We start from the raw sequence: 22,920 nt of genomic DNA, 5'->3' as shown, positions 1-22,920 counted from the left end.
GGGATACAGGATCCAGCTGAGTGCACCCATGGCTCCTTTCACAGCCTGCTCTGAAACCCAACATTTCAAAGCTACCTTCAAAGTCAGATGTTACTAACCAAGCTCACTACATAAATGGTAGGGATATTATGAAGATGAAACATAAACAGCCTGACAAGCCCTCTGGAGGGGACGAGCTGAGGATGTGACAGCGGTTGCTCGCTGGGGGCCAGCAGGTGTTTGCAGAAGAGCTGTGATGGCTCAGCCACCCAGGAACAGCCAGTCTGATCTCTTTCAGGACACCTGGAGCTTGCCAGCTCCCACTACCCAAATTACAGTACGTGCTACACAGTGTTTATTTCTGCTCTGGCCACAGAGAACTGCTCACTCTTCCTCCTGCACAACACAGACAGGGCAGATGGGAGCATGCTCCCACATAAGCATGCGCAATTATGCCCCGCTCCTCCAGCTGGAACAATTTCCAGGAGAAAACCCGAGGGAAGGAAACAATCCTGGCAGCTAACTGTCTGCCACTCTGGCACAGACCACTCAGTTCTCCCAAGAGTAGCTGCTGGATCCATGGCCTCTGGTCCCTTTCAGAGTCCTTCCTGGAACCCATGGATTTGGTGAGATCAGAACATAAGGCAGTCATCCAACAGGATATATTTAAGTAAGAAAATACCAAGGCTTTATTTTTTTTCTTATAAAGATAGCCCTGCTTGTTGGCTAAGTGCACAGGACGTACACAGCTCTCATTGAGTAAACAAGATTTACCTGCTTCAGGCTGCAGCCCATAATGCCAAAGAAGTGACAGGAAGTGGGTAAAGGCATAATGCTCTCATCTTCATGGCAATAAAATGCAAAATAAAACAAAAACTAAATGGACTTAATTAATGCTGGGCATTCCCAGAGGAAAAAGCAAGAGGCCTCTCAGTCAACCAGTAGTTTTTCGTATATAATAAAAAACTCCATTAGCTGAGCCACCCTCGCTCCTCTCTCTGGCTCTCCCACCTGAGGTTTACGAGTCTGGAACCACAAAGCTGGTAGTGAGGAGCTTTTGCTTGGCAGTCCACTGAGATATGAAGGGGGCGAAGTCCTGGAAGCCCAGATAGCCTGGCTCTGGTGAGGCACCTATGTGCAGCAGTGTCGCATGTGGAAGTTGACAACATACTCAGCATTAGTCCTCTGCACGGAAATAGCAAAAGGCTCGAAAGGATGGAAGGTGAAGGCAACAAGGCGTCGCACAGCGTGGTTGATGGGGCGGCCCAGCAAGCCCGCCTGGATCTCAAACTTGAGTAGACCAGAGTCCCGGGCATAGAACCTAAACAGAGCAAGGGGAGAAAGAGGACGGCAGAGACATTCATCACCATCTTGAAATCTGAACATCAGGGAAATATGGCAACTCATCTTCATCCTTACTAATGAAAGCCCCTCTCACACCAGCACCAGGTTATCAGAACTAGAAAATCGCCTTTGTCTGCACAGCTCATTTTACAGGCAGGGTGATTATGAATTGTACTCTGCTGTCCTGAGTCACTTCTCTCCCAAGATGACCCTTAGTTACAGCCTTAACCACAGCCTCCCCTTTTCCAGAAGCTACCCACCACAAGATTGTCAAGGCCAGGGCTAGAAACGAAAAGTAAGCAACAAGTGTAATTTTAAATTTTCAGGTAGCCACATTAAAAAGGTAAAAAGAAAAAGGTGAAATTAATTTTAATAATATGTTTTATTTAACCCAATATTGGCATCCAAAATATTAGCATTTCAACCTATAATCATCATAAAGATATTGAGATACTTCACATTCTTTTTTTGTACTAAGCCTTTGAAACCTGAGGTGTATTTGACACTTGAGACATCTCAGCTTGGACGAGTCACACTGTAAGTGCTCAACAGCCACCGGTGGCTCATGGCCTCCACAGAGGACAGTGCAGATCTAGGCCCAATTTTAGTTTTTCTTTTTTTTGTGAGGAAGACTGCCGCTGAGATAACATCTGTGCCAATCCTCCTCTATTTTAAGTGGGACACCGCCACAGCACGGCTTGATGAGCAGTGCTAGGTCTACACCCAGGATCCGAACCTGCGAACCCCAAGCCACCAAAGCCGAACGTGCGAATTTAACCACTCCACCCCCGGGCCGCCTCAGTTTATCATTTTTAAGAATAAAGTCTTTTGGAAGGTTCTTCTTTTTCACACACAAAAACAAAACATTAAGAAGTTTTTAACTTTTCATTTAATACCATAAGACTAAAGATGCTTCCATCCATCCCAGTACTTCAATACCTCTTCCCATACACAAAATAAGTGCCCTGTGGTATTGGGAACTAGAGATGATCAGCAGGGTTGGGGCTAAATTGGGGAAGTTCTAGCAAATGAAGAGCTCTATAATTTCTCTTTTGCAAAGCAAATATATAGTAGATATAAAGATATTCACAATCCTTTGACTCAATAATCCCGTTTCCAAGAATTTATATCCTCAGAATTTATCTTAAATCAAGTAAATAGTGATATGAATAACGATGGCTACTACAGCATTAGCTCTAATGTAAAAATCCAGAAAGACAATAAATGCTTAGTAATAGGAGAATGGTTAAACAAATTAGGTACATCTACTGGATGGAATAATATGCTGTCATTAGGACTCTAACTATGAGGACTATGTAACAATGTATTTATAAAATAAAAGCAGATGACACAGTATTACCCTAACTATGATTACAACCATGTAAATGTAAACATGCGTATCGACAAAGACTAGAATGGAATATACAATAAAAGTGTTAGAGTAATGGCATTAGCTCTTCAAATCCCTTTAATATCCTTACGTCTCCTATTTTAAATTAAAAATAAATACAAATTACAAGAAAAACCCCTTTAGTCGGGACAATGGCATTTACAGATTTTGTTACTTAGATGAATCGTTTCAAATGAGAAAGGCAGGGAAGTCAGAAAGGAGAGAAACGTATCTCATGCTACTTTATTATGATATCAAATGAGGCCCATTACATGCTTTTATGTGTGAAAATCACATTCACCTTACCACGTGGTCCCCAAAGCACAAAGGGCCTGTGACTTACAGGGAGCCTTTGAGCTTCTAAATCTACCTACCAGTTTACAGGAGATACTGGGGAATGAGGAAGGTGGTAAATGCCACTCCAAGAGTGCAAGGGCAAGATCTAGAATGTGGGGAACGCTACAGGACCAATGACCCGGTTTCTTCAACAATTTCATTGCAAGGAAAATAAGAGAGAAGCAGAATCTACAGAATAAAAAAGACTTATGGGAATAGTAACCAAATGCAACATATGAACCTTATTTAGATCCTGACTAGAACAAACTAAAAAGAATATTTACAAGACAATAGGGAAATGTGAACACTGACTGGATATTTTGTGGTCTTAATAAATTGCTAATTTTCTTAAGACAGCATAATGGTACTGAGTTGTATTTTTTAAGTCTTTATCTTTTAGAAATTCAGACTGAAATACATACAAGCAAAATGTGGTGTACCTGGGATTTGCTTCCAAGTGATCCCGGATGGCAATCAGAATGGAGAGAGTAGTGGCAGTGGAAAGAGATGCCACAACACTGACCATGAGCTGGTAACTGTTGAAGCGGGGTGATGGGTACACTGAGGTTCGTTACATCTTCCATATTTTATATGTTTAAAACTTTCCATAATAAAAACATGTTAACTGGTTTTTGGAACTTGAGTGCAATTTCCCAAAGGCAATATTATGAATGGTGATTAACTGTACAAAACATGTTACCTAAGCCTATTTACTACACAACGAAGCTGGACTATGAAACACTACCTACTACTGTTTCTATATGAAAAAGACCTTCCACGCTCCGGCTCAGGGCTCCAGGAACACATCTCCCTTGAAATAACCCCACCAGTGACAGTCCCGCCAGTGCCCGTGACAACACATAGAACAACACAGGCTCCCGACACGGAGAGACAGGCAGGTCTGTGGACCGGACATCTGCGAGGGAGAGACTGCTTGTGAGAGGGGAGTTTCAAGCTTCTAGCAATAATACAGTCATCTCCATTCCAAACGCCCCAAGAGAGGAAGCATGAGTTTCTCCACAACCTGCCTGTTCCCCAAATTCTCCGTGCTGTCTTTTCTACTAGGTAACATGGGGGGAGACAATAGTTTGAGCTAGAGAAAACTGAAGTCTCAACTATAAACACTAGCTTGAATTGGTATTAGATCATTAAATGGAAAAGAACAGTGTCCTTTCCTGGATACCTTTAAAAGGGAACAATACTTATCTGAATTGGTGTTGTGATGAGAAGCACAGAGAACTAGTTAATTTATCAGACTATTGCCCACAGGAAAGCACTCAGCACATGAGAGAAGCAGCCTTCCCTTTCCCTCCTCTCCCTGAGCCCAAGTGGATGCAGTCACAGTGAAGTGACGTCCAAGACGCAGAGAGAGAGAAGGCAGCCACCGTCAGGCCAGAGGTGGCTCGCAGCTGAAGCAGGGCCAGTACCTGATGGGGTGGTCTCCACAAGTCTTGGGCCGCTCCATGACCGACACCCACTTGTCATCGTAGCTGAAGAGGGACAAGTCGAGGTAGGGGCTGCCGCTGTAAGACTGGGCACTGATGGGCAGCTGGCCGAGCAGCCGGCGCACGGCCTCGGTGTGCCCTCCGTACTTGGCGTTCACAATAGTGTCTTTAAACCTACAATAAAGCACCGGTGAGGAAGGTGCTGTTAGCAGGCATACAGAGCCGCCCTGGGTTTAAATTCACAAACATACGTCTAAAAACAACTCACTGTACACAGAAATGGAGACACTGAATGAAGTCAGCACTCTCACACGTCACAAGTCTGCCTAGCTACAAATACTCTCAAAAAGCAGAAAACAGAATTAGCAATGGGGAACATTAAGTTACTACAGCAAAGTTAACAATGACTCCACAAACAAGTTTAAAATAAATATAAGCAATCTGTGACAGCTATTTCTACTCAAACTTACTTTCCCAAATTAACAGCCTTAGACGCATTAGAAAAGTTATAGAGAGCAGAGAACTCTCAGAAGCAGCCTCTCTCTGACTCTTCTTGGGATCAGTTATGAGCCAACTTTAAACCTTTTGACAAATTATTCATTCTTTATTTAAATAAAGTTTGAGAGCTCGCTACTATATTCCTGCAGAAACATTAGTATCTAGAAGAAGAGTAACTCGGACACAAGTCACATACCTTTTTTTTTTTTTTTTTGAGGAAGATTAGCCCTAAGCTAACATCTGCCACCAATCCTCCTCTTTTTGCTGAGGAAGACTGGCCCTGAGCTAACATTTGTGCCCACCTCCCTCTACTTTATATGCGGGACGCCTACCACAGCATAGCTTCACAAGCTGGTCCATGTCCACACCCGGGATCCGAACCCGCGAACCCCGGGCTGTCGAAGCAGAACGTGCCCACTTAAACGCTGCGCCACCAGGCCGGCCCCTGACTTATCTTTAATAATGAAGCAGTTATTTCTCACAATTGTAACAAATACTAAATTTAATATCCTTTGACCAAGTACTTCTATTCTGGCAATTTACCCTAAGGAAGCAATCCCATATGCAGAAAAGTCTCTGTGCACATTCAATACAGTATTGTTTATGACAATGAAAAACTGACAGAAAAATTAAAAACCTAATGGAAAACTATAATTTTCAAAGATTATACGGTAAGAGAGGAAACGTTTATCATAATGGTAAGTAAAAGAAGTAGGCTACATTCTATCTATATGGCATGATTAAACACACAAACAAAAAAGTATATGCCTATAAGACAGACAGGTAGAAATACATCAAAATGGTAATCGTTGTGTTTCCATAATAACATTTTGGATTCTTCTTCTTTTTTTCACTTTCCTATAGTTTCTTAGAAAGAATGTCAACTCTCAGTGTATATTTTTAAAAATCTCTATATCACAGCCTATCATATGGTTTAACAATCAAAGCGAAAATAATTTTTTTTTCAGTTAAGAGGGGAAAATATGACCTAACATCTCATCCCTGGAACTAATGGAATAAAAACTAATAAAGTTAAAAACCTGCCTGATCCTAACTGTGATGGGACTGAAAGACAGATTCCATGGGTTTCGATTTTTGTTCTCACTGTCGACCTGGGCTGCTCAGCAGACATTAACACTTAGCCCCCAGAAGAAAGCCTGGCCGTCAACACTGCTTTTCCATTACTCCTCTTGACATTAATTTTCACAGCCTCAGCGTAAATCACAAAATTAAACCTTAGGCCAAATAGAACTGATTTCTTTCCCTTTCATTTGAGCTGGAATCAAACATCTGAGGCTCTTCGATTTTCAGCCCTTTTTCAGCCAAGATCTAGTACTCCATCTCATGACATACCCTCCAACCCTGCCGGCTCACTGGCTTCAAAAGGTGGTTTCAAATGATGGGGGCTGGCCCACAGCTCTGTGATGATCACAAACCAAAGCCTCCATGACAACCTGTATGTTGAACCAGTTCCTCTTCCCCAGTAGCACCCACCACCTCCCCTCTCCGTGCTCCCTACTGACTACAAGATAAAGAAGCCATCCCTCTGATGGCTTCATCCATTTAATTCTGGCTCATTGACACTCCATCCAGCTAAGCCTCTCTTCATTACTGGTGATTTCAAAATTCTTGGATGATCCTTCCAACACCATGACCTCCTAGTTCCTGCACCTCCTCTCGGCCTCTGCCACTCATTCCCACAGTCACATCCTCAATCTCACCATTACCAATGACTGCAACCCCTCTGTAATCCCAGGGTGGAGGGCCACACTCTCCAACTACCTTCTCTCTTATTTTTCCAGCTCAGCCCCTCTACTCATCCCAGCTTCAACAACCCTTCAAACCCCAAGGGGACCTACAATCCACTGACTCTCCCAACTTCTTGCCATCCTACACCCTCATCATGTCCTTCCTTGTTTCCTTAGCCAGCTTAAACTCCACAGTCAGTCACGAAAATCACTCCATTGCACTCATCCTCAGCAACCTTGTCTGCTCCTGCTCTGTGGTACTTACTTGGAAAAACTACAACTCTAGGTAAGCTCAGCTCTTCCTATTCCATGCCTGTATCCACTCAGTTTTCTCTATGGCTGGAGAAAAACATACAAAAATGCTCACTTTAAATTTACAACCATCAGCCTCGTGTGGGCCCTTAATGTTGCAGGGCACTCAGACTACATTTCCACAGTCAGTGAGTCTCCCACTCTCTTTGATGACCATTTCACCCCACCCCCATGCTCACCATCCCCTAATGGCACTGTTACTTTGTTACTGAAAAATAGAAGCAATGAGAAGAGATCTTTGCAAAGCTCCTATCAGCACATCTGTACCTGTATAGCTGTGTGTGCCACCTTGTAAAGCCAATCCCTCCACTTGGGTACTAGGTCCCACCCCCTCCCATTTACTTAACCCATTCTCCCCACCTCCTTTTCCTAGACCATCAATTTCCCCCATCTACAGGATCAGTCCCATCTGCACACCAACATGCCATTTTTCCTCCCATTCAAAATAACAAAAACAAAAACAGAAACTTAACACCGCTTGCCCTTCCAGCTAATGCACAATTTTTCAGCTCTACTTTACAATAAAACTCTTCAAAACACTTTACGTACTGTCTCTAATTCTTCTCTTCCCATTCCTTCTTATACCCACCCAAACAGGCTTTCACCACCACCATCTCACTGAAATTACTCTCACCAAGGTCACCAATGGTCTCCATGTTGCTAACTCCAATAGCTGGTTATCAGTCCTCATCACACTTGACCTGTCAGGAGAGCTGACACTCCTCCCTCAGAGAAACGACTACCCTCTCCACTGAAAGAACTTCTCATCTTCTCCCCGAACCTGCTCTGCCGACAAGCTTCGCCATCACAGTTGCATGGTAACTCTCTCTTGCAAGTTGATTAAGCCAAAAATGTTAGAATCATCTTTGACTTTGCTCTTTCACAGCCCATTTCCCAGCCTCCTCTAATCTTTTGGGCTCCATCTCCAAACTACATTAAGAATACAACAACTCACTGCCCCCAGTGTTACTACCCTGATCCAAGCACCATTATCCAACCAACGAATAATTACTAAGGCCTAGTATGTGCCAGGCCATCTTCCAAGTGCCGAGGATATTATAAGCAAACAAAAAAGAACCGAAATCCTAGTGGCAGGAAACAGAACCCAATCATTTTATTTATGGATCATTGCAACAGTCTACTAACTGGTGTCCCTGCTGCCACCCTACCCTCCTAAAGTCTATTATTAACACAACAGCCAGAGTAATTCTGTTGGAACCTAAGGGAGATCACGCCACTCCTCTGCTCAAACACTACAAAATCACCCCCAGGGCTAAAGCCAAAGCTTTGCTCTGCCTCCTGCTCACTCCAGCCCAGCCACTCTGACCTCCCCGGGCTTCCTCAGACGCACGAGATCTATCTCAGGACCTTTCAATTTGATCCTCCCTTTGCTTGGTGTATTCTTCCCCCGTTCCACATGACTTGCTCCCTGATCACCTTCAAAAGATTTGCTCAAATATCACCTTCTCAGTGAGGCCAATGCTGACAACCCTGCTAGAACAGAACTGACAATTTCGTCTTCCTTTGGTTTTTTTGGTGAGGGAGATTCGCGCTAACATAGCATCTGCTGCCAATTTTCTTCTTTTTTGGCTTGAGGAAGATAGCCTTGAGCAAACATCTGTGCCAATCTTCCTCTATTTTGTAGGTGGGTCACCACCATGGCACAGCTGACAAGTGGTGTACGTCCACGCCCAGGATCCAAACCTGCGAACCTGGGCTGCCAAAGCAGAGCACACTTAACTTAACCACTATGCACGGGGCCGGGCCTGACAATCTCTTCTTAATACACTCAAACCCACCAGATTTTAATATTTAATGATTAAATTTTTAATTAATATTTAATAATGTAATGATTTTACTATTTCCTTGGATACATCCCTCTCGGAAACCTGTGCCCTCTTGCTTCCCCTCATCTAACTGGTGGTCTGTCATCCCAGAACCTTCCTTCACCATCATCCTCGGAGTCCTCTTTGCTTCTCTCCAGTGTCAGACTCTATTTCCTGTACCATTCTTTTGGCATCTGCCAGAAGCATCTTCCAGAAGCTTCCTCAGAAAAGGGAGAATGGGGGTTAATTTTCTGAGACCTTACATGTCTGAAAATGTCTTTGTTCCACTCTACTATTTGGACGTAGAATTCTAGTTTGGAAATCATTTTTTTCACAGAATTCTGAGGGCATGATTTTAATGGCTTCAAGTTTTCAGTGTTGTTATTGCTAAGTCTGATGCCATTCTGATGACTTATTTTTTTATATGTGAAATGTATGTTCTTTCTGAAAGTTTTTACAATTTTCTCTTTATCCTCAATATTCTAAAATTTCATGATGACATATCTCAGTATAAGTCTTTTTCTTAACTGATTGTACTGGGTACTTAATGGAGCCAGTGATATGCTAATAAAGGTTTAACAATTATTTCTCTAAGGGGAAAAACGCCACGACATACCGAGCTCGCCAATTTCTGTGGTGTAATTCCTCCTGCTGTGGTCAATTTCAAGACAGCAATGTGACATTACTGAATGTGGAGTTGTCAAGAGATGAGCAGTAGCACATCACTAATAGTATTTTCACAATACAGACAAAATAGATGCAAATACCCTCAAGAGCATAAATAATAAAATAGGAAATAATAATTAGGAAACAATTAATTTTTAGTAATGGCCATGTTTAACAATCAGCTTGAAAAAATTCCTGAAAGTTTAACAATTGGCTCTCATGAGCCCATACAAGCCAGCTCCAGCCCATCACTGGATGGTCCTTGCCAATCTGGAAATTCATACTCGTCGGTACTGGAAAACTGTCTTACATTATTTCCTCCCCTTCGTTTTCTCCACTGCCCCTTCTGGAATTAGATAAATACTGGACGTCCTGAGCAAATCCTCTAATTTTTTTTTACTCTTTCTCTCCCATTTTCCTACTCATCTTTTTATTCTACTTTCTTGCAGAGTTCCTCAACTACGCATATCTAACAAAGTTTACATTTCTAAACACATCACTATTACAGGAATGTTCTTATTTTTATAGCTTCAATTATTTCAGTGAATGCAATGATGTCTCTTTATTCTTTATACTGTCTGTTTCATTTTGGTTTCTGTTTTCATTTTGGTCTCTATCTTTCAAGATAAAGGCTTTCCTTAAGTGACTCGTGATCCTTGGTTTCCTTTTTTTCCCTTAAACATTTATTCTAACCTATACTGGATCCATTTTTATTTATTTTACCGAAAGATTATTAGAGACTGTAAAATTGAGCATTTAGAGCCATGTGTTCACAAGAAAAAACATAATTTCAATTTATATATACATTATATTTTCAATGCAGCAAGTATAAGATGATTAATAAAATGTTACATTAGGATATAATTCTGTGGGGAAGATGGAATAGATACATGAATTTGAGAAGAAGAAGAAACAATGTAAAATTTCAAACAGTATAAGAATAATTTGCTCAGTACTTTTTATATCAAATATTAAATACCAAATTACTATGGTATTTAGATTCCCTCAGCTACATTCCAAAGTGTTACATTGTACACCTCATACTTACACAATGTTATATGCCAATTATATCTCAATAAAGCTGGAAAAAAGCAAGTGTTGCAATACTTTTATTTTTAAATGTCAAAGTATACTATACAATGAAAATTGCATCCTCTGCCGTTACTTAGCAAAAAAATTTAAAGATCAACTTAAAAATTAATGTGAGGCTATCTACAGTTTTCCAAAATCTCTGGTGGTATAAAGCAAAACGTTGAGGATCACAAAGCTGGAAGACCACCTTTCTCTTCAACCTCTATTTTCTCCTCCTGGGGCTTCCTACAATCTCTGAAGTTATGTTTAGAAAACATAGCTTCCTCTAATTCCTGGATGACTTCATTCACCCAACACATACCTAGTGAGTTCCTCCCAGATGAAAGCCACTGGCCTAGGTGCTGTGGCTATGACAGTGAATACAACAGACACAAATCCTTGCCCCCTGGGAGCCTACCTTCTAGTGACTTCTTTGATGTTTTGACTGAGTACACCCAGCTTTTGTTATTAGTTGATAATGAATCATCTGCTTAATTTTAAAGCTAGGTTTAAAAGAAGCAAATTCATTCCAAAATGAAAAAAGCAAAATCTGATCCATGTTCTGGTTCCAAAAATTCTTCTATGCTAATAAGAAATACTAATAAGGCAGAAAACTTGCGTGAACCAGAGAAAAAGGAAAAGGCAAGTTAGTTGTCTGAAAATCAATATCTATCTATTTCTAAGTGAGCACTATCCTTTTGTATAAATATGCTGCCACTGCATTAAGATACCTGCTTTGCCCATTGTTCCCAGCAGCAGCAACGCTTATTCTGATTCATCCATTCACTCTGGTCTGATCTATCTTGGGACCTAAAGCAGATACTTTCCATAACTGGCTCAGGTTGGGGAACAATTCAGTATGCAGAAACCTACATACTAGGGGCTGGCCACGTGGCCAAGTGGTTGAGTTCGCATGCTCCGCTGCAGGCGGCCCAGTGTTTCGTTGGTTCGAATCCTGGGCACGGACATGGCACTGCTCATCAAACCACGCTGAGGCAGCGTCCCACATGCCACAACTAGAAGGACCCACAACGAAGAACACACAACTATGTACCAGGGGGCTCTGGGGAGAAAAAGGAAAAAAAATAAAATCTTTAAAAAAAAAAAAACCTACATACTACAATTTAGTATGTAGATGAGGCACTGACTGACTAGAGTAGGATTTGCTTGGGCCCTGGGCCCAAAGTAATGATTCATTTCACAATAATGTCCTCGGATAATTATTAGAAGTTCTGTTTTAGAGGAAGACCTCGCTGACTGGTGGGTATCAATTTGGGGTGACCTGGTGTTTTGTGAAGGGACTCCAAGTGTCAAGACCTGAAGTTCTCCTCTTTGGGTTGGTCACTTTCTCTAGGGAAAAATCTCTAACCTCCTGCCTGGCGAGTACAAGCCTGGATGTCATACCTGACAAGGGGGACAAGAGTCTTACCCTTCAGTACGTCAATTTTCACTTAATTCTTGTTTGCAGCATGGCAAATCTCAGCCCTACTCTCAGCTATGCCTCATGAAGGTGGAGCCAGAGCCTGCAGGGTTCACCTTCTCTGGAGGACACACCTCCAGCCGTCTGCTGAGGTGGGAAGAGACAGTCATTTGGGGGAGCAGGCTTAGAGAAGGGAGCTGGAGGGTCTGATTTCTCCTTTCAAGAACTTCACTCAGTCCTCCTGGTTTCAGCCTAGCTCAGAGGTAACTTCAGAGGTAGTGAGGGCCTCCATTTCTCTGACCCTTTCCAGAGTTCTCTGTACAAGGCAACTTGTTTCTTGATGGCTAAGCTCTGCAGTCTTTTTTTGTTCTCTGAGATACGCCAAGTCAGTTATCACTCATCCACTGGCTTTTCAGCTTCCAAAACTCAGTTGACATCTCCTGTCTCCAGTCACCTCCTGTCTCCAATGTCTGCTCTCCCATTCTCTTTGTTCTTATAAGTTTATACCTCTTATTCCTTTATTCTCACTTTAATGGGGTTTGGGGACAGACCAGAGATAAAATGCGTGTGTTCAACACACCATGTTTAACCAAAAGTGCTAAAGTTATTTCTTTAGTCATTCATTCAACAAATACATAAGTGCTTGGCAGTGTACCACTGAGGATACAACAATAAATAACAAAAACACAGTCTAGGAGGAATCACAGACAACGCACAAGAAATTCCACAGGAGCTGCGAGGCAGAAAGGAGAAGTTCAGGATGATGCAAGGGGTTACAACAGGCAGACCCAACCAGCGCTGGGTGGGCAGGGAGAATAGGGGCAGGTTTCCTAGGGGATACGACTATTGGCCTAACACCAGGGAATTTTCAAAAAAAAAAAAAAAAATTAAACCTGTTAAGCCTGGTGGAACAGCTTACCTGCGCTGGATCTGTCTTGCAAAATTGTTGCTGGAAGCTGAGCAGGGAAACTGGACTTCACTGTGCAGGGTGGCATTACGGAAGAGGTCACAGAAGTTCTCAAAGAGCTCTAAGAGTTCATCTGATGTATTCTCAAACACAGCAATCACCTCCGTTGTCACCATATTATACACCACAAAGAAAGATGCCTGCAGAGGAAAAGAGAGAGCTATGGGACAGCTGGGTATATTGCCAGGCCTTGGAAACTTATCACATGGCTGAAAATCCAAGTTACCCAAGTAAAACTAGCAAACACCTCTGCTCCAGCACCAGGGCAGAAACATGGCTCCAGGGGATTCTGGGAAAAGAGGAAGCCCCAGGGGGCTTCATCAATCAAGGGCCTCAGTACTGCCAGACTTCCCACTGTATCTGCGCTGCCAGAATTACTGAGCTGGCCAGCATATATGTATAAAAGGTTTTCAATCTTTCATTCCAGATTGTGCAAATTCAATATTTTTCCTTCCAAGTGTTTATTCCTTACCTGCTCCCCAAACCAGCCTGAGATAAAAAACACTTTTCTAAAATGCCAGATTTAATTTTCCTGCCTGCTGAGAAAGTGATTTGAAGCCTGGAGCTGCCTATTAGCAAATTATTTTCTCTTGTATATGTACAGCTGAAAGTTCAATTTAGGGGCATTTATTTTCCCTCCTAACATTTCTAACATGCAGAGAGACGCCTTAAGCACATTGTGTCCTAAGACTGCCCAGGCAAGTTGTAACCAAGCAGGGTACTGCTGCCGAACAAACGAAAAACAGGCATTTTCCATTTCTTTCTTCACAAATATTCTTTCAGCCAAGAGCAACTGTAAGACCCATTTGAGATTTGTAGCAATTAAGATCAGAGGGAGAACCTGAAAAGCATTCAAATGCCATAGGTGGCGGAGTCCCTGCTTTTTCTGAATGGGCCCCTGGGTGACTAGCCCTCTTCCTTTAAACCTCCAGTGCTCTGCTTGGCCTAACAAGGAAGCTCCAGGAACCCATGGTTTTTGTCACAGTGAATGCGGCAGTGTGAACCAATTTGCAAGCTTCCGACAGGACTCTAGGAGTTTTTAGAGCACCAGGATTAGTATTCCCCTCCTCTGATTGAGTTTAAATCTTCATTACCAACTTCTGGAGCCATTCGGCCCACCTGTTTTACTAGTAATTAGTCCTTCCCAGAGCTTATATTACAAGACTTTTGCGGTCACCTGGAAATTAAATTTGGCTGTAAATTAAAGAGGCTGGAGGGTAACCTGAGAATAATATCCATAATATTAGCAAGGCTTTGTGTCTGGATGCACTTTTCACTCATTAACCTTATTGGAACCTATCAAATTAAAGTGGGGAAGGAGAGAGGAGGACAACTAGGGCAGAGAGACTGGGTGTAAAGTTACAAACTCTGTAAGCAAAGCAGAGCCCTAGTAACGTTTCTAGCTTATTGTGGCTACTAAAAAGAAGTGGGTCATGTTTTAGCAAAGGGAAAAAGGATAATCTCAAGTGTGGCAATCACAGACAACTTATTCCCTCCAAAGTAAAAAGGTAATTATAGCTCAAGCCTAAATAAAAGACTGGCTCATGTCCTTTCTATAGACCTGGACAACACTTTGATCACATCAGGGCTTCACCAGGAGCCATCCTAATTATGTGACTATAGAATTACACAAACATGTACTAGCCTTTCCTCCAACGCTGACTTGGAAACACAGGAGAGGAGGGCACAGAAGTCAAGGACTTCACCCCCAATCTCCTATGGCACATAAGGTGAACTAGATGCTCACCTATGATGGCTCAATGGGTGACCGCATCATTGATAGGGAAGAAAAAGAATCCAGAAAAAATTATCTCAAACTATATTACTCCCTGCTCCTTTATTTTTTTTCCTTGTAATACACAAGCGATGATTCGCAAGAAAAATGTTAGAAAACGTTTACCATGGCTGGTACAGTCTTAGGAGACAATGCCCTGTACAGTCTCTCTTAAGGGTAGAATCAGCTGCAAGTCAACGGGAGACACCAGACTCAGCTGACTTCAGGGTTTACTGATTTGCTCTTTGTTTTGAATTTCGACTAGAATCTAAGGAGACAATCTGGAAACAGGAGAATCGAGGAGCAAAGGCACAGCTAAGAAGGTCTCTTACCTGGTCAACCCTGAAGTGGAGAGCTTCTCAGAGGGAAACACCCAAGTTACTCTAAATTTCAACATGGTGTTTCAAGCCAAGAGGCTGAGAGCTTCTGTGCTCTTAACAGAACCTCATTCCCATTTGAGAAATGCCAGTCTTCCCTACCAAACTTCCCTACCCAAACTGAAAAAGTCTCAGGCCCTGCAGTCCTGACAATTCGCTTAGGCGATCAGAAATTCTGGCTTCCTTCTGATCTTTTCACCACTCTACAGCCTATGTTCCAGATGTGGGCAAGGTCAAGGTAAAGTCCACAACTTAAAACTCTGTCAAACGAACTCACCTACTAGTAGTCTTCTAAAGAAGACTGGTGAAGAAGGATATTGACATTAACCATCTGGCAGGAAAGACAGGCTACATTCTTAGAGGATTTTTTTTGTATGGTGGGCTCATTCTCACTGCCAGAACTAAAGCAGTCAGCCCAACAAGCACAGTCGTACAGAATCAAGGCAGCATCATCCACTGGCAGTCCCAGCCTTGACCGTGTAGCATTTGGGCTTCCACCTCAAGGGTAACGAGAATGTTCTGCAGAAGAAGCGGGGCAACAACCACAGAGTTGACTAGCTACAGGTCAATGGCTTGAGATTTAGCTTCCACTTGTCCAAACACAAATACGTGGCCAGAGAAAAAACGGAGCTGTCTTAAGTCTGAGCCCTACGAGAGCAAAAAATCAAGACTGTCTAAAATGTGTACTTCTGAGAGGCTGGCTAGAGCCGAGAGAGAAACCTGCCCATTTCACCAAGGAGTTGGAGGGGTCGAGGGCAGGAGCGCACCACCCACCTGTGACGGGTCTGTGACCCGCAGGGTTACTACGTCCTCACTGGTGTACTTGATAAACAGATGGTTTTCATCCAGAAGCTGCATCTTCCACATGCGCAGCTGCCGCAGTTGGTCAAAATACTGGAAGAAGCGCCTCTTGGCCATCGCACTGCCATCCTGTTCTGCCCGGCGCCACAAGTAGACAAGCAGCCGGTGCTTCAGGGAGTTGATGAAGGGATCTCTGAAAGGATTGGCCATGCCTGTCTGACTGTCCCGCTGCACCTCAGGGAAAACCGCTGACACAGTGAGGAGGTCATCCTCATAGCAGAAGCGGCCAATGGTCCTCACATCAATGAAAGTGCCTTCAGGAGTCACCTGGAAGACATGGATGGTCTGCTGCTGCACCGACAAGATGGCCAGGATGTTTTTGTACAAGTACAGCCCTTGGTTGTGTGACAGGACCACTTTATCACACTTGAAGGTACGTGTGTCACATAAGCGGCCAGTGTGAAGGTCAATGATGTGGAGGGAATAGTCCTCCAGAGGGGACCGTGGGTTGGGGGTCACGGATTCACTGTTCCGATAGACTTCATAGAAAGGAGGGTGTGGCTCATCGGGAAGGTAGGCTGCAGAGCCCACGATGACACACCGGCAGTCGTCAGTGAAGAGGCTGCACTCCCGGTTCAGGTGCTCGCCATTGGCCGCTACGTTGGTAATGTGCAGCAGGACAAAGAAGCGCTCGAAGAGCCGGCCGCGGATGTTGACTGACCGCTGGTCATTGCCATTGGACAAGATCTCCCCCTCATAGCCCTGCAGTAGGTCCTCGGCAGCCTGGCAGCCCTGGTACTCATAGATTTCGAGAGATGTCTGGTCTGAGGAGAAAGCAATAAAGTAGCGTCCATCAGGTGAGAATTTACGCAAGAAACAAGGAGGCTTTTCAACGTTGACGACCGTGAAGTTGGGGAAGACATTCTGGTGGAACTCTCGGACCTGATGCCAGTGGGTGCCCACCTTGCCTGAACTGATCCGCCGGCGTTCCAAGCGGTGAATGACGTTTTGGTTTTGGATTCTTCGAGGTTTGATGGTGGAAACATGATGATCCATCATCACATCTCTGCCTAGAAAGGTAAAGCAGAAGTCAAGAAAATAAAACAAAATTTACCAAAACATAAATATACACAAGTCAAACAGATTTCTCTCTTATATTCTGGACCTATGAGCTCCCAAGATGACAATGATCAGCATTTCTCCTTCCCAGATTATAGTCAGCAAGGGATCCTGACATTTCTGAATCTAAAAACAGGTTTGAGGGAAGGACCTAATCCACTAGGAAGACCTTTAAAGCTTAGCTGTTGGGAATATTCAACAGAATAAACCTAGAACTGCACCCAGTTCGCTCAGTGTAAGAGTCATATTCAATGCACGTTCATTAAAAAAGATATTTATTGGGCTGTTAAGATGTCCACACCACCCAAAACAATCTATAAATTCAATGTAATCCCTATCAAAATCCCAACAGCATTTTTTGCAAAAACAGAAAAAAATCAACCTAAAATGCACATGTAATCTCAAGGGACCCCCGAACAGCCAAAATAATTTTGTAAACGAAGAACAAAGTTGGAGGACTCAGACTTCCTGATTTCAAAACATAGTACAAAGCCATAGTAACCAAGAAGGTGTGGTACTGGCATAAAGACAGACAATACAGCAATGGAATAGAACAGAGAGCCCAGAAATAAACCCTCATTTACGTAACCCGAGATTCAAGAAGTTCAGAGAACCCCAAACATGATAAATCCAAAAATATCCATCCCCAGACACATCATAGTCAAACTGAGAAAAACTAAAACACAAAGTAAAACTCCTGAAAGCAACCAGGTAAACGACATATTACCTACAGGGGAACAACCATCCAGATGACTGTGGATTTTCATGAGAAACTGGAGGCCAGAAGGAAGCGGAACAACGGTTTTAAAGTGCCAAAAGAGCTGCCTCTTTTTCATTATTCAAATCTCCGCTAAAATAGCAACTCTTCAGAATTTTTCCCTATCTTACCTAAAGTAGTGCCTTTTTCCATCCACATCAATCTATCATTTTATCCTATTTTATTTTCTTCAGCCCTTTCTGAACTTATCTAACTTATTGGTCTACCTTTTCAGTATCTGTCTCCCCATTCCAGACCCCAGGGACTTTGTCTAACTCCTTGCTGAAACCCCAGAACCTAGGGAAGTGCTCATATGTTAAATAGATGAATGGAGCAACATTTGACATGGGCCTTGAAGGATAAAAAATTTACTAGACAAAGTAAAAGAGGAACATTCCAGAAAGAATACAGCTTTAAAAATACACTTGGAAAGAGCATGGCACGGCACACTTGGGAAACAGGATAATTCCAAGTGGTTAGAGCACAGGAAGCACAGAGTGACTGACACAAGAGAGCCTAGAAGAGCAGACGGGAGCCAGACTGGAAAATGCTTTGTACACCACCTCACACAAGCCACCACAGGTTTTAACCAAAGGAGTGACTGATTCAGTCTATATTTTAGAAATAAAAGCATACATACAATGTGTATTTATTTATATTCTGTCTCCTTCTAAAAGGGATTTGAAAGGCCTTATATAACTATAGATATTATTGAATCAAGTTACAGATGTGCATACCTCTATGACTGGGCAAATCAAGTTTCTCAAACTGTTAGTCACACTCATTAATGGGGCCTTGAAATCAATTTAGTGGATATACTAATGGACATTTTAAAAACTGGAATCAAACAGAAAATACCAAACTGTATCACACATAGTAAGGGCAAGCACTGTTCTGTGAAACTTTTGTTTCAGTTACATATATGAGTTATATGTATTGGGTGAGGCTATAAAATATATTTCTACTGATCTAGACTGGAGCGAGAGACTGCAAACTACTGCCCTCAGGCCAAATCCAGCCTACCTGCCTGTTTCTGTAAATAAGTTTTTATCGGAACACAGCCAGATCCATTCATTTACCCATTGCCAATGGCTGCTTTTGCCCCACTAAGGCATAGTTGATTAGTTGAGACCAAAGACCAGGTGGCCCACAAGCCTAACAAATTTACTATCTGGCCCTTTGCAGAAAAAGTCTGCCAACCTCTAATCTTGGGCACTGGTTCCCAACTGGGGCAAGTTTGTAATATGTGGAGACATTTTTGGTTGTCATAACTCGGGAAGGAAGGGTGCTACGGGTGTCTGGCAAATAGAAGCCAGGGATGCTGCCAAACATCCTACAGTAAGCAGGACAGGCCCTCACATCTGGCCCAAAATGTCAACAGTGCTAAAGTTGAGAAACCCTGATCTGGAAAAAAGTCTGCACATATTTAACAAGAATGTCTGTAGCAGGACTGTTAGCAACAGCAAAAACTGACAACACTGCAAATGCCCATCAAGAGTAGACCAGATAAACTCATCCAGGCATATTCACACCGTGGAATCTTAGGAGCAATGAATTAATGCAATACAGTTACAAACAACAACACAGAGGAATCTCAGAACACAATAGTGAACGAAGAAAGCAAGCTGCAGAATACACACAGTGTGATTCCCCTTACGCAAGCTACAAACAATTTCTAGTTTAAGGATATGAATATATACGGTATACAATTACAAAAAGCAAAGGAATTATAAACATAAAATTCAGAATAGTGGTTACCTCTGAGGAAGTCAGAAATGCAATGGGAATCTGGGGACACAATGGCAACTCCAAGGGTACATTTTTTCTTAAACCAGCATTCATTGTACTGTCATCCTTTAAATTACATATATGTTTAAAGTATTGTTTGTAAACAATCATTGTGAAGGGCAAACAAAGACAGGACAGTAAGATGAAGCCAGAGGTACACAGAAATGCACAGCATGAGGACCTGCAGAACCAGCAAGCCTGTCATTTGGACCTGACTTTCTCAGCAGACAGAACAAAGAGAGAAATGTCATCAGTTACAGAAACTGCACTGCAAATAAGATAAAAAACTTAACCGTTGCCTGGAAGAAGCAAGGCGCTTCCGAGCACTGCAGTTTAAAGGAAATCTCTCTCCCGAGCTCTCTCAAAGGACCTCTGCGTGATTAGTGAGCAATTTCCTCCACATCTGAACAACAAATACAGCACTGAGTTTCACACAGCTACTCCTTGTAACAGTGACATTCTTGATGTGGCTATTTTGATACAGCCTAAAAAACACACTGTTACAGTTTAAGCATTTTAAAATACCAAATAACATACAAAACGCCTCACTCAACCCCTGCCCAGGACAGCTCTGCAAGTGGCACCCAGCCACCAACTGAAGATGGGGGCTAGAGTCACAAAGGAAACCAGATTGCGAGGAAAGAAGCAGAGAAGGCCCAGCAAGGGGAGAAAGAAGAGGCATTAGACCCCATCTAACAGACTACCCGCATACAACTGAGTCGGATAAAGTTTACTACAGCTGTCCAATCAGAAAGAGCCACTGACCGTTTTAAGCAAGGTAGATGCTTAATTCTAAGAAAATTCATGTACATTTTGAACAGTCCCATCTTTCATTCTGATTTGCCTTTTTAAGGGAAAGACACCAGTACTGGGGTGGAGTGAGAGGAGGAGTGGGATGAACAGAGATGAAGGCCTGTTAGCTTCAGCTCCAAACTGTACAGATAGTCTTCACTGAACTTCCCAACACTTCCCTCAGTGTGTTCTCTCTCCCTCTCCATTCATAGATATACACACACACACACACACATAATATTTTATATCACACAATTTTAGTTTTTAGAAATGGTGGAATTCTAAAAGTCTTTTTCAACTTGTTCTGTTATTGTTCTGATTATATAAATAATACATGCTCATAAAAATTCAAATATAGAAAAAGTACGTCATGAAAGTCCATTCTAGTCAGGGTGAGTATAAAAAGAGAGTTAGAGTAACTTAATTTTCCCCAAAAGCTGGCCCTCTACCAGTTTCCCCAGTCCAGTGAATGTCCCAGCTACTCACCTGCTAAGAGGAACCAAAAATCTGAGACACCTTTCCCTCAGCCCCTACACCTGATCGGCCACCAAACTGGAGATTTTATCTCCCAAACAGTCCGCTAATCCTCCACTTCTTTCCATCACGACCTGCCAGCACTCTTATCCAAAGTTTTATAATTTCACATCTGCATTACTGCAACAGCTTCCTACCTGGTCTCCCTAACTTCACTCCTGTCCACCTCCAAAGCACTCAACAGCCAGAGGGATCTTCCCAAAATGCTTTTGTCATGATGTCCTTTCCCCTACGGACTAAAACAGATCATTATCGTCCCTTTGCTCTTAATGATATGGATCAAGATCCTTAACGTGGCAACCAGGTGCTCAAAGGTCTCCACTCAGCCTCTCCAGCCTCTTTTCCCACTGAACTCTAACCATTTCTTCAAGAGGCATCCTACCTCCTGGCCCAGAAGCTTTGCACTTGCACTTGCTGTTAACTTCAACCTAAGAAAGCTGTTCTCACTTTGCTGAGTTAAGTCCTATTTCAGATATCAGCCTAATCATGGCGTCCTAGAGAAGTCTTCCTTCACCTCCCCATTAGACAAAATACCAACTTATTAGCACACCTGTCCTTCATACTACTTTTGACACTTGCAACTTTGTCTCTGCATTTTAGTTATGTCTATGGCACCCGATGGTGAGCTCCTACACAAACATGACATTCTGTATGCCCATCACTGTATTTGCCCACCCTCCCTGAACTTGGACCTGCCTCATGCCAAATTCGTTGCCAACTCAGGCATCCTGTACCTAGAATGCATTTCCCTTGGCCCTGCATAACTTCTCAAGGTGCGGCTTCCTTGAGGAAGTCTTCCCCGACCGTTCCATCCAAAACAGAGCTCCCCACTATTTCTTCTGTCTGACTTCTCCATAGTAACTGTCACATTGTGAATATGTACGTTTCCTTGCATGGTGATGCGTGTAACGACTGACTCCCTGACCGAAGCGTACTCTGCAGACACGAAGGAATCATGTCAACATCGGTCACCTCGGTGTTCTCAGAGCCCAGATCGGGGGCTGGCCCACCGTGCGCCTTCAGCACGTTATGCACGGAACGAAAGAAGAAAGCCCGGCTGCATGGGGCCACTAGCTCACTGTGGGCTACTAAGCAAGCCCTTTTCCCTTGGCTGGGTCTCAGTTTCCCCGCGGGAGCAGGTGCACACACGCCTCAACTTGCCACGGCTTCCAAAACGGGAAGGGGAGACCAAGGGGCGGGCACACACGCCCAAGGGGGCGCCCCCGGAAAGAAAAGCCCCATTGGGGCGGGGCCTCCATGGGAAGAGAATTCGGAGAGAGGGCGGGGGCTGGGGGCCCTCGGCGTCATGCGGGGAGGGGGCAGCCCCATGGCGGTCTCCCGAGGAGGCCTCGGGGAAGGCCTGACGGGCTTGGAGGCTGGGCCAAAGAAAGAGACGTCCTCACCTGTCCGGTCCGGGCTCACATGGCTGGGGAAAGGGTCCCCCAGGCCTGCTCCGCGCGCGCCTACCCCGGCCCCGCCCCCGCCATGCCTCAGGACCCGGCGCCGGCGGCCGCAGGCCCCCGCTTCCGCTAGGCACCGGAAGTGCGGCGCAGCGAGACGGGAAGTGAGGAGAGCGCGGCGCCGACCAGCCGGCCCTGAGAGAGGGTGCAGCGTACCCTGGTGCCCGGAAGGGAATCGGAGCCCCAGTGGCTGCAAAGGAAAAAAATCAACCCGGCAGCGAAACCTGGGCGCCTCCGTGATCTCCTTATGGCAGTGTCTCAGCACCTGCTGGGCACGTTTGCAAAAACGAATAAGAACTAATTTTTCACTCTTGATTAGATGCGCCATTTCATCAGCTGAGAAACTATCGGCTTCCTGCTGTCTCCTCCTAGACTGTGAGCGCTTTGAGTACCGGGCTGTATTCATCTCTAAACACTCGCCTAAAACATTTGCCGGCACAGTGGATGCACAGCAAAAGCTGCTTGCGCCGAATTAATCCCACAATCCTTATTTGCTTGACTTCCACTTCTGTGATC

At 43.7% G+C, this 22,920-nt stretch overlaps 1 protein-coding gene across 8 annotated transcripts; it reads right to left on the bottom strand.

The window, feature by feature from the left end:
* Positions 1-644: 644 nt before the first annotated feature.
* On the bottom strand, positions 645-22,507 carry DET1 (DET1 partner of COP1 E3 ubiquitin ligase). 8 transcript variants are annotated; one of them, XM_005602807.4, is made up of 5 exons: positions 22,348-22,507; positions 15,928-17,024; positions 12,955-13,142; positions 4,477-4,668; positions 645-1,300 (listed from the first exon to the last, which is right to left on the bottom strand). In XM_005602807.4, the coding sequence occupies exons 2-5, from the start codon at positions 17,011-17,013 to the stop codon at positions 1,111-1,113; spliced, it is 1,656 nt and encodes a 551-aa protein (XP_005602864.1). In that variant the 5' UTR covers positions 17,014-17,024; positions 22,348-22,507; the 3' UTR covers positions 645-1,110. The 8 variants fall into 8 exon arrangements, with proteins under 8 accessions (XP_005602864.1, XP_005602863.1, XP_070122965.1 ...); XM_005602806.4 differs by lacking the exon at positions 22,348-22,507 and adding an exon at positions 21,917-22,151; XM_070266864.1 differs by lacking the exon at positions 22,348-22,507 and adding an exon at positions 20,897-22,147.
* Between the last annotated feature and the right edge of the window lie 413 nt (positions 22,508-22,920).

The sequence above is a fragment of the Equus caballus genome, chromosome 1 (genome assembly GCF_041296265.1).
Source record: "Equus caballus isolate H_3958 breed thoroughbred chromosome 1, TB-T2T, whole genome shotgun sequence".
NCBI lineage: Eukaryota > Metazoa > Chordata > Mammalia > Perissodactyla > Equidae > Equus > Equus caballus.
The sequence above is the reverse complement of the archived record's forward strand: the minus strand, read 5'-3'. Positions and strand labels throughout refer to the sequence as shown.